This window comes from Papaver somniferum, chromosome 2 (assembly GCF_003573695.1).
Source record: "Papaver somniferum cultivar HN1 chromosome 2, ASM357369v1, whole genome shotgun sequence".
NCBI classification, from domain to species: domain Eukaryota; kingdom Viridiplantae; phylum Streptophyta; class Magnoliopsida; order Ranunculales; family Papaveraceae; genus Papaver; species Papaver somniferum.
In genome coordinates, this window is record NC_039359.1 from 70326216 (window position 1) to 70342712 (window position 16497).

Here is a 16497-nt window from a genome sequence, read left to right on the forward strand (position 1 = left end):
GTTTGACGTTTCAAACTTTAAGTATGGAGTCTGGAAAACCATAACGCATGAGACACTAGACTTCTGTCGGTTTTGGAAGATGAGTCTTCCCGAAAACCTAGAGAGAATAGTCAGTATATCTGTAATCAAGCATGTTTTTTTAAGGGATAATAGGGAAAATGTCCCATATTTCGATACCCATCGGGAAATTTCCCCATGAAAAATTTTTATGGGAAAATGCTCCACCGTCGCTTTTTCCGTAACTCGGTTAACTGGTCGATCTTCCACATGTGTGATGTTACATGTGTGAACATGCCCGTTCACAGGATTTCGCCACGTGCCAGTCTTGGATGACGGAAGGCTGAGGATGAATATTCTCCTTCTCTCCATCGACATTTAATCACATCAAGAAAAACTAGAGATAGTGAGAACCAGTTGCAGTGAGAATTTAATGGTGAGGTTGAGTGAAAATTAAAGTTTTATGTTTAACTCATCTGGATTAGTTCTACTTGATCTACCAAGGAGACAGATAAAAGAGTTTTGCTGTCAAAAATTTGAAGAACAGTTGAAGTAAGTCATTGAAAGATGAAGAATCAAAGCCATATAAGTTATGAAAAATCGTAAATATATTAAACTCATTTCTACTTTAGATTATCTTGTCGAAATTTTAGTTTGAATTTGATAAATTTGTTCACTTGAAATTAGGATTTGCTTATTTTTGGGGAAATTTACATGTTTGGGTTTTAATTGCTGAAATAAGGGTCTTTAACCTGAAATTTAACGATATGAAACTCGATTTTTATGAAATTTTTTTTGGCATTTTCGAAGGTGAAGTATATATTTGAATGGGTAATGATTTGTGATGGATGGAAGCAATTTGGGTTTGTAATTTGGTTATTTTGATTTTGGTTTTTTGGGGTTTCAAGTGTACATGGGTATTATCTTGTTGGTGATGGAAGATTTGATGCAAGATGAAGATGAGATTGAAGTTATGCCATGTTAATTTCAGTTAGGATGAAGATGAACAAGAAGGATGAATGGGGCAGGAAGAAGGAATGAAGAAGGAGAAGACAAAAAGTGAAATATTTGATTATTTGGACGGAAAAAGTGACGGTGGGGCATTTTCCCATAACTTTTTTTTAAAGGGGTATTTTTCCAACGAGGCATCGAAAGTATGGGGCATTTTTCCAATTTTCCCTTTTTTTAATGGCTCAACTAAACCGAGTTTGTTTAAAATTATTGGTATTAGATTCCGAGAGAAGTATTAAATGGACGGAAAGGAAGACTTGAGAATTCATATCAGTGTGAAGCTCCATAATTGTTTCCCTCGAGTCTGCGACAGATATATTCTTCTATTTTAATTGCGCAGTGATTCTCCAACAATATGACTCGTATATTATCCACCGATCCGTTACAACTATTTATAACATGTATTATGTTTCACAATACCAACAACAAAATAAGAAAAGAATGATAAAAAAAAGATGATCAATCACAAAACTTAAACAAACTTACTTGGGTGTATTGAGGCGAGTAATCTCTTTGCTTAAGATATTTGATGCACTGCATATATTGTTGTTACAGGTTTAGCGGAAAATGTCTCCAACATCCAACAATAACTCGATGTTTTTCGCAACACTTCGATAACACCGAACAGCGAACGCGAATAGATGTAGCACAAACTCTTCTTTAACTCTTAAAGACAGATGCAAACTCTTAAATTTCTAGTACTAGTTTTATGACTCTAAAAACTCACTTGCAATGGAGAATGAGTGGGATTCATATAGATTTAGAGGTGACTCTTGGATAAATCCTTTCATGAAGAGTCACAACCCTCAGTGGAGAGTCACATCCCATGGGATAAGAAACTACATATTGAAAAGGTTTAAGTGAGTGGACACATCCATTCACACTAACTAACTCATATTTCTATTCAAAATTTCAACAACAATTGAATTACTACCTTGTCGTTTGGGATGTCTTGTGGTACAACAGGCATTGATCTCTTCGTCAATATTAAAGCAATTAAAATCCTGGAAATATAATAATACCATTACCATCATCCTAGACGAAAATTCCAAACATTAATCTCACTACCATCATCTTCATCATCCAATACCCCCTTTTCCAATTCAACATGCTTTACCATCACCGCTGCAACAACATATACCATAATCCATTAACATCTCATCTGCGGCAACAATAACCCAATATCAACAGTTACAGTTAATAAAATCAACAAATCAATGAACATTGAAGCTAAATCAACATAAGAAATCAGATCCTTAAAACATTCCCCCATCGCCGTAATTAAAAATAATAATTCTTTTTGTTAATTTCTATTTCTACAAGTCAATACAGATAAGAAAAACGAATCGAAGAAGAAAAAAACCATTTACCTGAATCAATTATCTATCCTAAGAAGAATGAAATCCAAATTAGGTTTATGATTTATAGTTGAGTCGACTATTTTGGAGGCAGTGGTGGTGGTGTTGCTGGTGTATTGGCCAGTAGCGGTGTAGGGGGTCGTGCTAGAACTAGCTGGTTTGATTGATTTTTCATGGTGACATATGGAGATGGAGATGATGGTGGTAGTGATGAAAATGGTGGCGACGGAGATGGTGGTGGCGCGAAGGTGGTGGTGGTGATGCTGAAAGAAGAGTTAGAAAAGAGAGCTTAACGTTTCAGATCTGAAGTTCAAAGGAAAGGTAAAATGTTCGATAACTTTATTAAGATGACGAGGGTATTTATGGGATTACGATAGAAATTAGTATCCTTATTTTTGGTTAGGGTATAAGTATATTAGATAAGAGTATTTATGAAGGACCAATAAATAATAGGGGTGTTTAAAAAATTCCCACTTTTTCTTTCAATACACCTCATTATGAGTCATAAGTTTTTTTAGTTTTTAATCAATTCCTGTGTGCACTCATCCACCTCTGGACCCTAGATTTGGGGAGTTAAAAACCCTTTTGGTGAACGGGTGGGTCACTGTTGAACAGCCTTGACCAGTAATATTGGGACATGTGGATTTGAGTGGTAAGTAGTGTTGTGATTGAAGCACAGAATAGCATTTCCGATTCCAATTTTCCTCTTTTTATTATTTTTCATTCTATAAATCTATCGGACTTTTGATGACGTCACGAGTGTTTTACAAGTGAATGGGATATATTTAGAATGTCCCGAGTACTAAAAAGAGTAATGATCAATCCAGATTACAGTAGGAATATATTGTAGTACTTGCTCCTCCATCCCTGGAATGTCTGTTTGATCTAGACTGCTCGCTCAACTGCTCTAAATCTTTTAATACCCCACTAGACAAATGTTTATCTCCAAATTTGTTCTCATCCCAGACTCCATCTTCTTCTTATTGTCTTTCATCTGTGATACACTGAGTCATCGTTTTTCGAACCGTTGTTACACTCAGTTTTTTAATAATTACTGACCAATTAATGATTCAGAAAGACACCCCAAAAAATTTTTTTTTTTTTTTTTTTTTGACAAGAAAAGGGCAAAATATATTAAGAAATAGCACTCATCAAAGTCACCAAAGCTAAGAGTACAAAAAAGAGAAAAAAAACTAGCTGTGACCAGTTACAGCCTCCCAATTACATATTAGAGTACTAAGAGAAAAATCATCAAAAAAAACTTAGAGTTCAAGGACCAATTATATATCAAACATTTGACTGAAACAATAAGCTGGGAAATAGTTCTTTTCTTATTGTTGTATAGCCTGCAATTACGCTCTATCCAGATTGGCAAAATCCCCCAAATCTTTTTTATCATGTTGCTGCTTCTTTTATTAGACCACTCCCAAATGTTGTTTTTAATGTTCTCTGCGAAAACCCAATTTACTCCAAAACTTTCTAGAAAGTACTGCCAAACCTTCCTTGTCTCGTTGCAGTGAAGAAATAAATGGCTTTGAGTCTCTGTATCATTAGAACATAAAAGGCATTGATCTGAATCAACCAAACCATCTCTAAGAAGACACCCCAACGAAGTTAAATGCTCAGAAACAAAGATGGGGTTTGAGAGTAAAATGATCAGCAGATCTTGATCCAGCCGGCCAAATTCAACACCGCTATATGCTTTAGTATAGTTTCTTTCACTGTCAACTTAAACCCCCACGTATGCATGCACCACTATGTTGACAGAGAGTTAAATAGAAAAACCACCGAAACAGAAACCTAGCTAATAGAGAGTTTTTTCCATCGTGATACATGCATGCCCATATATATAAATATGTGTACCTCCGCTCCATACACGCAAATATGTAAGAATTTGTGCACACCTGCCTTCATGTGGGGCCTTTGCTCCGATGGTGATGATGTTTCTCTTGGCTAGAAAAACAAAAAAATGTGTACCTTGTGCTAATAATTGAAACCTAACAAACTAGGATCGACTTACCGGCACATTGGGAGTTTAATTTGAAGAAAAAATCACCGTTTTATTTATACAGTGTTCTAAATTCCTACATATATATAGATTACAAATTCAGAAAAATAATTGTTCTACACAGGGGCTCGATCACTGTTCAGTCACTTCTCCTTGTAGAAAAATCGTGATCTATTAGTTTCCCTCATGTCACACATGACCTTTTTAATTTTTAATTGAAAAGAACATTCTATTCATGCAAAAACACTTGCAAGAGGTAAACACAAATACATGGATATCACACATGACCTGGCTTTAGAGTTTAGATCAAAGCTTTTCAGAGTGATTGATTAATGATCATCGGCCGTTGCTGTTTTGGTGAATTAGGTCTACTGAACCAATATTAAAGTTTCAGATTACAACTTTGGACACTCAGCCAGTATTGTGTTGGTCAAATTTTTTTTCGGGAGACAACTTTATTCATCACCTAAAGCACACAGAAATTCGCTGCTTCAAGGAAAAAAAAAAAAAAACAGAAATTTCTTGCAGTAAAATCCGAGACTGGACAAGAAAATTTTAGTGAATATTAATTTATAGACGCGTATTGTATTTCTCAAAATTTGCTCAATTTTCATTCTGATATGTCTATGGGTTTATCTGCTCAATTTTTGGCTGGCTTTCTGGAAACAAAAAATGCCGTATAAATATCAAATTTTTCTGTGGAAAGGCCTTTACGATGCAATTCCTGTCAAGGCTTAAGTTTTTAAACACATGACTGCTTCTGATCAATATTGTGTGCTCTGTTATTTGGATCAAACTGAGGATCTGGATCACCTGCTACTTCACTGTCCTTTCTCTCAAGCTATATGGCGAGAATTTTTCCTTCATCAGTTTTCTTCTATAATGCAACATTCGACAGCCCTTTCTTGGGTGAATACCTGGCAGCTATCAGATTCTATGTTCAACATACAGAAAAACCCTTATTTCATTCATTTAGTTATTTGCATCATGCACTTCATCTGGAAACATAGATGTAGATGTGTTTTCGACAACACAACACCCAACTTTAGCTCTGTCATTCATCAAGTGAGATATTATGTTGCACAACATCATTTAGATAGCTTGTCTGATGCTTATAATCTAACTGTTAGAGATAGTCATATCTTGAATATGCCTTGGGAACCTCCTCCTCCATACTTCTTGAAAATCAATATTGATGCTTCATATAACAATGCTTCACTTTTAGTTGGTATTGGAATTATAACGAGAAATTCTGCAGGGGCATATGTTATGGGAAGGGGAACAGTAAGAAGAGCTATTAATGCTCAGCAAGCTGAAGCTTGGGCTATGCAAATGGCGATGGTAAATGGATGGACTTATGTGATATTTGGAACAGATAACTTAGGTATTAGTTTGTACTTGCAGCAAAACTCTTCTCTTTCTCATTGGCAGAGCGCTCATCTCCTTAGAAAATGTGTTAATATATGTAATATTAATCCATCTGGTCTTGTAAATTTGTGTACAGAAGTTGTAATAAAGCTGCAGATGCTTTAGCTAAAGCAGCTCGTAAACTTAATCTATATGGGAATTTGTGGTTTCAATCACCTGATCTTTTAAATCCTTACATAATTTATGATGTATCAAACCTGGTTGTTATATAAATGCTTGCTTCTTAGTTAAAAAAAAATAAGATAAAATAAAATTCTATTTCGATCTGTGATACACCTCATACTAGGCTCGTACCATTGTCGTTCTCGATTTTTTATGATTACCGATCATTAAACAAAGATTAATAGTTTCATCAAAACAAGCTAACTAAAAAGATAGGAGAAGGTACCAACCAAACGGAAAGAAACAAAAAAATAGTGTCAAGTGTAAAGTTGTCAGCAAATCTTGAACCAACCGGCCAAATTCAACACCACTCCTACTTATTTTAGTTTATTTTCTAGCTAATATTATCTGAACGGAGACTTTTCCATTGTGATACATGCTCATATAAATTTAAATATATATTCCTCCATGCACGTAAACGTAAGTGGGGTCTTGGCTTCCGAATGATGCTTCTCTTGCCAAAAAAACAAAGAATGTGTACCACTCCCTAATAATTAAAGGAAGGAAAATTAGCACCGTTTAATTGGGGCGCTGGAAAATAATTAAAATAATAGGGGAGATAGGGGTAGATGGAGGTCGGAGTAAAGAATAGATAGGGGGTAGATGGAGGTCGGAGTAAAGAATAGATAGATCTCCATGTTGAATTTGCGAACTACACTGATCATGATAGGGGTAGATGGAGGTCGGAGTAAAGAATAGATAGATCCCGATGAAGAGACACCAATAACAGTAATTGATTAAAATTTTTTTAATTAAAATAATCTATATGGAGATTATCTCCAATTATTTATCCGTACCCATCTTGTGATATTGAAGCTTGAGTATGATACGATCTTACTTTTTTTGGTTCTTGCACAGTGGTGGCCGGTCTCTAATGGCGGTGCTAATTAAGCAGAGAAGAAGAAAAGATGAAAATGAGCTTTCAAGTTCAAGCGCGTTTTAGGGCTTATAATATCTGATTGCGAGGATTACATGAGCTGCACGTGCTTACTTAAAAAGATAGTCACGGCACAACTAACGGACAGGGTGTTTCACAAATTATAAATTTCGTGAGAGGGTAATGCAAAATAGCTATTTATTTTGAAGGCACCCCAAATCCCCCTATTATTATTTTGGAGAGACTAAATTAGTAGCGTTCATATGGATTACAATTGGGAAGTTAAACTTCTTTGATCAGTATGATTAAGAAGTCAATGATGTTGGTTGGCTCTTATCAAGAAGATGAATGGTTTTGAGATTAATGACAAGATTTAGTGATGGAATGTTGATGATAATAATTCTTGATGGACCAAGATAAAACATCGAGTACGCCAAAGAAAAACATCTCGGTTAAACTTTTTTGTCTTCTCGTGAAAAACACGAAAAACACGATCAAGACTTGTAGGTACATGCTTTGATCGTCAGATTCAAAGCATTTGATATAATGGATGTCCAAACTTCTTCCTTATATTTTTGTTATTTTGATTGATGACCGGACTGGAATCTGTGAAGTTCTGTAAGTTTAATTTTGAGATTCACAAAACTTTTAAAAAGTTGTCCGGAAGCACATAAGTACATGTTAACCGTTGTTGAATGCATAAGGAACGCACATATCTGTTACTAGAGGTGTAAAACTTGCGGGCCCGGCACAGCCCGGCACACGAAGTCGCGTGCTTCACGTGCCATGTGTCGTGCTGGGCTGTGCCAACGATTTAAACGTGTTGTGCCGTGTTGTGCTTTACTAGTCAAAAGCTAGGCACAACACAGCCCACAGGCACAGCACGTAACGTGCTGTGCCATGCTGTGTCGTTCTGCCGCACGTGCTATATACAATTAGAGATCACTTAATGGTATACGTTGAGTCGGACATTATCACGATATCTAAATAGACAACATTTGAATTAATGTTCTAGTCAAGTATATATAGGTAATGACATTATAACAACGATATTTCCAAATATTTAGGTATTATATGTGTTGTTATAAAAATAAGCCGGTATAAAAGGTCAAAAACTAGATAAAATAGTAACTCTTTTGTAAAATATACAAAAAATGTGATGTATTATACCTTGTTATATTATGTATTTGTGCATGCTATGACGTGCTTTCTTAACGTGCTGTGCTGGGCTGGGCCACGTGCTAATCTGTGTCACGTGTTGTGCTGGGCTATTGTTCCCATTAGTCAAACCTTGCACGTCCCATTTAATTAATGTGATGTGCCGTGCTGGGCTAAGTCATGTGATGGGCTGGGCTGGGCTCAATTTTTAGCGTGCTGGGCTGGGCTGTGTTCGTGCTGGCACAACCCAATTTACACCTCTATCTGTTACCATAATTGGTGCTTTATTATTTTGATTCATGAACGAATGTGGGTCCGTAATTTTTTGATGTTTAAGTGAGACTAGATTTGTGCATTTTTTTTCTTTTAACTTGGTGTGTCACGGGGCGAAGCCCCGCCCCGTGGCTATGCATTTTCGATTTGGTGTGGGCGGCGCTTCGCCCCTCCCCATAACGATGTATTATTGATTTGGTGTGGCGGGGAGTACACTAAAAAGTGGAACAAAGATAGGGAATATATGTGAGTATGTGGATTTTTTCTTCTTCTTTTCTTGTATGTATTAATTTGGAGAAAAATAATTACAATATGATAGGTATTCGACTTCCAAATCGAATTTGGATTTTCGTAAAATTCCAAACACGTTAAGTTCGTGAAATTTTTAAACCAATATGTGCGGATTTTTTTTTCTTTTTTTTTAATGTGTCAAACATGTGTTTTTTTTCCTGTATGTATTAATTGGGGGGGGATAATATAGTAGATACTTGACTTCCGAATTGAATTTGGACTTCCATAAAGTTCCAAGCACGGTAAGTTAAGTTTTTCTTTTAACAACGTACTGTTATCATTTTCTATGACAATCAGTTGGACGTGCCCATGAAGTTAACTTCATCAAATACAGTCTTTTGGCAAGAGTGTTGAACCAAAGCTACGACATACACATTTTAAAGATTAATATCCGTCCGTGGAATATGTTTTTCTAAAAATTTCTGCACTGAATTTCTGCAAAACCAAACCACTCAAAAGTCAATCAAAGACGTGGTCTCAAAGATTTTTTTCCTATTCATCTTGAATTCTATAACTTGATTTCTAGTCTTCTTTTATTGATTTCATAATCATAAATTACAAATTTCTTTCTCCGACAAGGTTTCATTATAGATTTTGTTCAGCTACAAACTTTTATGTATGTATCCATCTAGTATTTTATAGGCATATTTTAGTTATCAATAAAAATTAAATAACCGCACCTATTGACCAAAAATGTTTCATCGCTAGCCTAGTATTATTTCTGGGCTGTCTTATATACGGGTGGAAGGACGACTTGCCAAAATACGTATATCAATCATAACCAAATAATCTGTTGATGAGATACTTTAGCTACATTGTTTAAGGCTAAGCCACAAGGCCACCCACATGAATAGTGATATAATTAGATGTGGGTTTAATCCTTGGTGAGTTTGATGGAGATTTATAGGTAGAATCCTAACAGGAGGTGTTTTACCTTTCTTAGATATTTTAAGGCTTAATTTTCGTAGCTAGGTTTAGCTTTTTTCTTTTTGGTTTCCTATTGTAGTTAGAGTTTCCTAACATGGTCACATCTCTAAATTCTCACGTTGCTTTTTTTTCTTTCTTTCTTTTGCCATTTCACGGCTTGAATTCGATCTCTAAAGTTGTGACAGTTTGAATTCCAAATCAATTTGGTTTTCTTTTTTATTTCCTTTTCTATTTTTCTTATTTTTTCTAACCAATCATACGTTGCCAAGTGTCCTCATCAAAATTCTCGTTTCACAAAACTTAAAAAAAAATTTATATCGACCAATAAAAAGCGAGGGTTTTCTTACCGTTCAATATGAGAACTTTTTTTGTCTATGCCTTTAAATCTTTAGATTTGGAGAACCTAAAGAAGAACAAAAGTCCGGACTGCAAGACGATATTTCCGTTTCTAACAATTCATTAACGGTTTTCGTCACTTTTAGCAACGTTTATACAAGTTTAATTGATTACATGCTGGTGGTCAACTGGAGGTCTAGATGGTTTTCTTCTGGGAGTTTAAATTAAATTGTTATATTTCTCTGTAATTAAATAGTAAATGCCTTTAGATTTAAGAAATACTTTTCGTTTACGTTAAATGCCATGATGACCACAACATCAATCATCATTTTGGATCGATAGAACCCCTGTTGGAATTTTCTTTAAACGTACAAGCGTTTTCTTTGCGTGAAATAGTAAGAAGTCTAGAAACTGGAAAAGAATATATCATACTTGCTATAATTAAGTTTCTGCATGAACTCACGGGTAACTCGTGATATGCATAGAGGGTCCAGATCGTCCAATAATCAGCAACCGACAAAGAATGTTCATCTTCTGCTATAAATTGAAGCCAACAACAGTAATAATCTGAAGTAGGCACATATTGAACAATGGAGTTCTTTAAAAAATATTTACATTTTTCTTCACATCTTCAAATTTCCAGTGCTGCTCTTTTACTCATATTGCTTACCATTATCTATAAGCTGATCAGCATTGAGAGAAATAAGAAGGGTCTCAAGAAGCAGTACTCATCATCATCATGTACAACATCAGTTACCAAAACTCCGGTGCCACAAGCTTCGGGCGCATGGCCTGTGATAGGTCATCTTCGTCTTATCACGAACGCCAAAGAGTCAACACATATAACTCTTGCAAAAATGGCTGATAAGTACGGACCCATTTTTAGCATACGATTCGGTAGTCATAAGACCTTAATAGTGAGTAGTTGGGAAATGGTAAAAGAGTGTTTTACAGGAACCAATGACAAGTTATTGTCGAATCGTCCTCCCCATTCAGCGTTTGAGCATATGTTCTACCAAAATGGATATGGAGTTGGTTTGGTACCATATGGAGAATATTGGAGAGAGTTACGGAAGATAACTACACATAACCTCCTCGCTAATCAAACATTTTTGAAGTACAAACACTTTGTAACTTCTGAAGTGGATACTTCGTTTAGAAAGCTTTATGAGTTATGCAACAACAACAAAAAGCATAACAGTGACAGAAAGGGTGCTACTACTCCTGCAATAGCTCTAATAAGAATGGATGATTGGCTCACACACTTGACGCACGACGTGGTTGGTAGGATAGTTGGCATAGGCGGATCTGAATCAAATGCTGCGACAGGTGAGTTTATAGGTAATTAAAGTATATGTTTTAGGCGAGTTTCATTATTGTGTTCAGGCCTTACTGAGTAACCTTATGATCAATTTGTACAGGTACCATGAGCAGCCGCGAAAGATTCATACTTGCACACCATGAAGCATCCCATTTTGTGACCACATCTTCAATTTCAGATATAGTTCCATGGCTAGGGTGGATTGACAGATTAACTGGTCTTACGAGAAAAATGAAAAATTGTGGCAAGAAATTAGACATGACACTTGGGAGTATAATTGAAGAACGTCGGCAGAAGAGACAATTTTGTAGGACTAAAGGAAAAGAATACAATTCAACCAACATAGCTGTTGAGGATAAGCAAGAAGACTTCATTGACATTTGCTTTTCACTTATGGAGCAGTCACAACTTCCTGGGGAGAATCCTGAAATATCCATCAAATCTTTTATCCTGGTATATATGATACTAATTACTAGGTAATTTCTTATTAAAACTAAGATAATTATTATAATGAAAATTTATAAATTGATGGTACCTTACAGGATATAATGTCGGCTGGGACGGACACAACCAAATCGGTCTTGATATGGACCATTTCTTTGTTGTTGAACCATCCCCATGTGTTAAGCAAAGCGAAACAAGAAGTAGATGCACACTTTGGAATGAAAAGGAGATCAACTGATGATATAGTTGTGGTGGACGTTGATGATGTTCATAACCTGGTTTACATCCACGCTATATTTAAAGAATCCATGCGGTTGTATCCAGTGAGTCCAGTCATGGAGCGAATGACTAGTGATGATTGTGTTGTTGGTGGCTTCTGTGTTCCTGCTGGGACACGAGTATGGGTTAACGTATGGAAAATGCAACGTGATCCAACAGTGTGGGAAGATCCAACGGTGTTTCAACCTGAGAGATTCTTGAGCGACAACAAAAGAAATATTGATATTGCAAAGGGTCATAATTATGAACTCATACCATTTGGAACCGGTAGGCGAAAATGCCCTGGTTCATCTTTCGCATTGGAACTGATGCATTTGGTACTTACACGCCTTATTCTTGAGTTCGAAATGAAGGCACCAGGAGGGAAAGTGGACATGACAGAAACATCAAGCGTCATTCTTAGTGCCAAGGTAGCGCCAGTGGACGTTCTAATCAGTCCAAGAACACCCTAGTAACTAATCATCTTGTCTTGTTAACCGAGCATGCTAAAATAAATAGGACTCGACTCAAGTGATTAGAAGAGTGAATTTACTATTTGATTTGATTTCCTTTCTTTTGTAAGTTACTAAGCACGGGCATGTATTAGTATTCCAGTTTCAAATATCTATTTCAAATTATAATGCCCGTGGTTGCTAGAAATGATTTGATTTTGTTAATCAGCCAGCTCTTTACTTTTGCAGTAAATTACACGTTAAATCGAGTTTGTCCGTAAACAAATACCTCCAAAACTGATAACAACTAACAAAAATCGAATCCAATTTAAAATAGGGGGAATACTTCACGCATAAAATATTTCCTGTCTAACCATGCTAGTAGACTAAATCAATGATATACATGAAACGGCAAGACAAAGTACAGATCAGCAACGGTAGTTTTGGATTGCCCTCCTCTTGCGCACAAAGAACACTTCTCCACACAGTCCCGACGAATGCCACATAACTTACACTAATCAACACACTCCCATCACTGTGTGGCAAGGATACTCAGATGCTCATGTGTCTGTATCAAACTCGTGTTGGACACTTGGAAGTGCGTGTTTCCATGTGACCACGTCAAACACATCGGTGCTCATATGTTTCACACACTATTTTAATTATAAATGTATAATGCTTGGATTTTATTTGTAAGCGTTATTCCAATACATATGCTTAGTTTTACACTTTTTTTTTTATTCAAAACACGGAATTTTTATTAACTGGAATTAGAAATAACTACATTGTTCATATCCTCCAATATTGCACATGCAGTAAAACTTGGAGGATAATCAAACCAAACTTTAGAAACTGAATGAATTCTTGCATGTTTAGCCAACTTATCAGCTGGTAAATTAAACTTCCTACTTATATATTTACAAAACCAATATGGGTGTGCTGCTAGCTTGTGCTTGATATCTGATATGATTGAATGATTCTCCCAAGCTGCTGAATGGATATTCTCATTAACTGCCTTGACAACTAGCTGTGCATGCATCTCGAAATAGGTAAATTGTACTCCTAACTCTTCTGCTACTTTTAATGCATGTATTAATCCTCTGCATTCTGCCTCTTCGGCACTCACGACTCCATTGGCATGTTCACATCTTGCGTGGATGAAGGTACCTGCAAAATCACGATGGATTAGTCCCCATCCAGCATAACTTATAGAATTCACAGTTTTAAAAGATGCATCACAACAAAAAGAATGATAAGGGTTAGCATGTGGCATCCAACTAGCTGGAGTAGTATGCATGGTTATTGCATTCTTCGTTTGTATCTGTAGCATCTACTTTGCTCTAGACGTATTAAGAAGCTGAATACATCTGGTAGTTTCTATTGCATTTGGTTTGACATTTTCAAACACATTTCTACATCTTGCCTTCCATATCTCCCATATTGTATTAGCCATGTTGACTACCCAATCATCAATTAGATCTGCGATATCATTAGAAAACCAACTTTTGATCCAGTCTTGGATAGAAGTATTTGCATCTGGCATGCTTCTTCTTGCTCCTGGTGTAGTAAATCATATTGATCTTGCAAATCTGCACTCCCACATAATATATTTTGTTGTCTCTATGCCTTGTTTGCAAATTGAGCATTGCTCTCCACGATGATTCATCCGCCGAGCCACTCTTTCATTTGATGGGACGATATCCAGTAAACACTTCCATAAGAAGTGTTTTGCTCTTGGTAAAGTAGGTATCTTACATAGTTTCTTCCAAAATTCTGCTGATGTTGCATCAATACGATTACCTCCATTTATTAGCTCCATTATCTTGTTATAGGCAGACCTTACAGTAAACTCACCATTTCTGGTAAGAATCCAGATTAGTTTATCTGCTGCATTTTGTGGGATTCTAGTCTTCAATATTATCTAAGCATCCTCTTGACTGAATATCTGCTGTATAGTAGATATCTTCCAGGTTCTCGTGGTTTGGTCGATGAGATCAGCAACTCGACTAAAAGCTCTTTCAGTGTACATCTCCATAATTGGTGTTGGTGGAGTTTGTTTTCCATGGATTTAATTATCCTTCCAAGTTGATATCATGGCACCATTCCCAACAATCCATAAGATGTTGCTTTTGATAAACTGCATACTACTTTGTAAGCTCTGCCACGCCCATGTTGAGTTTTTTTTTTCTTTTTTGCATGTAAACCTGAAGTATTAGGAAAATATCTTTCCTTTAAAGCTTTACCCCAAAGCTTGTCTTCGTTGTTAATTAATCTCCAAGCAGCTTTGGCTAGCAGAGCTTGGTTGAATGCTTTTAAGTCTCTAAAGCCCATTCCTCCCTCAAATTTTTTTTTACCAATGTTTGGTCATCCTGTGAGATATAGTCCTCCTGATTTCTCTTTTCCCCACCAAAAATTTCTCTGCGCTTTATCTGGCTCCTTAATTGTTGCATCTGGAATCTTAAAAATCCGCATGTGATGTGATGGTAAGGTATTAAGAACATGTTTCACTAAAACTGGTCTGCCACTTTCATTTATAAATTTACATCTCCCTCTTGTGAGCCTATGTTTTGTATTTTCCACCAGTGAAGAGAACGATGTAGTTTTCTTTCTATTTAGAAAAAGAGGAAATTCCAAATACTTTTCATCCAACTCCATCTTCTTCATTTTTAAGCTTCTTAGCAACATCCTGCAATGTGTTTGATGCATATTTTTGGAGAAGAACACAACTGATTTCTGAAAGTTAATTTGTTGCCTTGAAATATCACTGAATGACTTTATAACCTGCAGTAGATTTGTAACATTCTGGACATCTTCTTTTGCAATGATTAAGCAGTCATCTGCAAAAAGTAGATGGCTGACTTGTGGAGCTCTTCTTGAAATATTAATGCCTTGGATCTTCCCAACTGCCTTTTCTAGTGCCCTTGTGAAAAACTCCATTGTTAACAGAAATAAATAAGGTAAGAGTAGATCACCTTGGCGTATTCCTCTTGTGGGCTTATAAGGCTTACATGGAGCTCCATTTAGAAGGATATGAATCTCTGAAGTACTGACGCATTCCTGAATTAGTTCACACCACTTGCTGCTGAAGCCGAGTTTCTGCATAATATTATTTAGAAAACACCACTCAACTCGATCAAATGCCTTAGATATATCCAGTTTTAGATCCATGTAGTGTTTTTTTGTTTTTCTCCTCTTCATACAATGAATTAACTCTTGAACAAGAGTTATGTTATCACCAATCTCTCTACCAGGAGCATATGCGGCTTGCATTGGTGATATGATTTTTTCCAACTGAGTTTTCAATCTATTTGCTAGAATCTTTGTTATCAGCTTGTATGTAGAATTGCACAATGCTATTAGTCTGTAATCTCCAACTGTTTGGGGAAGCTTGCACTTGGGTATGTATAAGACAAAGATTTGTCTTATTTATCTTCTTTAGCAATTTTCCAGTACGGAAAAATAATTGCACCATAAGAATGACGTCGTCCTTGACAGTACACCAATTGGATTGAAAAAAACCTGGAGGAAAGCCATATGGTCCCGGCGCTTTCCATGGCTGCATCTGTTTAAGAGTATTAGATATTTCTGTCTCGTCAGGTATCTTGGTGAGCATGGTGTTTTCTTCTTCAGTGATGCATGGTGGTAGCAGATTCAATAATTCATCATTATCTGGAGGATCTGAGGTAGTCATAATACTTTTGAAATGCTCAATTAAGAGAGATTCAAGTTGTTCTTTGCCACTGCACCAATTTCAATTTTGTTGTTTAATGGACTCAATCATGTTTCGCGCTATCCTCTTATTGGCTTGAAGATGAAAGTGCTTCGAGTTTTGATCCACCTCATGAAAGAAAGTATCTCTTGATTTTTGCTTGTAAAAGACTTATACTCTTTTATGCCATTCTTCTATCTCCTTCTCCACTTCTTCAACTAGTGATGTGTTGTCGATGCTATTAGCAGATGGTTGCTGAAGATTACTTAGTTGTTGTTGCAAATCTTTTAGATTCCCTTGTATGCTACCAAAATTCTCCCTGTTCCATTTCGATAAATCCCTCCTTGTTTCTGAAAGTTTTTTGTCCAATATAAAACCTGGAGATCCTCGGATTTGTTTTGTCCACGCCTTTTTGATTTGATATTTACACGTTTTATCTCTTAACCATCATTCGAAGAACTTCCAGTTTCTTACACTGTTAACATTA

At 36.2% G+C, this 16497-nt stretch overlaps 3 protein-coding genes across 3 annotated transcripts; 2 read left to right on the forward strand and 1 right to left on the reverse strand.

The window, feature by feature from the left end:
- The first annotated feature begins 5124 nt into the window (after nucleotides 1–5124).
- On the forward strand, nucleotides 5125–6014 carry LOC113351338. Its single transcript, XM_026595341.1, has 2 exons — nucleotides 5125–5768; nucleotides 5879–6014. Exons 1-2 carry the CDS (start codon nucleotides 5125–5127, stop codon nucleotides 6012–6014), a joined length of 780 nt encoding a protein of 259 aa, XP_026451126.1.
- A 4395-nt stretch (nucleotides 6015–10409) lies between these two features.
- Nucleotides 10410–12490, forward strand: LOC113353493 (bifunctional protein STORR-like). Its single transcript, XM_026597070.1, has 3 exons — nucleotides 10410–11155; nucleotides 11248–11600; nucleotides 11690–12490. Exons 1-3 carry the CDS (start codon nucleotides 10417–10419, stop codon nucleotides 12320–12322), a joined length of 1725 nt encoding a protein of 574 aa, XP_026452855.1. The 5' UTR covers nucleotides 10410–10416; the 3' UTR covers nucleotides 12323–12490.
- Nucleotides 12491–13061: 571 nt separating this feature from the next.
- Nucleotides 13062–13598, reverse strand: LOC113351339. Its single transcript, XM_026595342.1, has one exon. The coding sequence runs from the start codon at nucleotides 13596–13598 to the stop codon at nucleotides 13062–13064; it is 537 nt and encodes a 178-aa protein (XP_026451127.1).
- Nucleotides 13599–16497: the final 2899 nt, after the last annotated feature.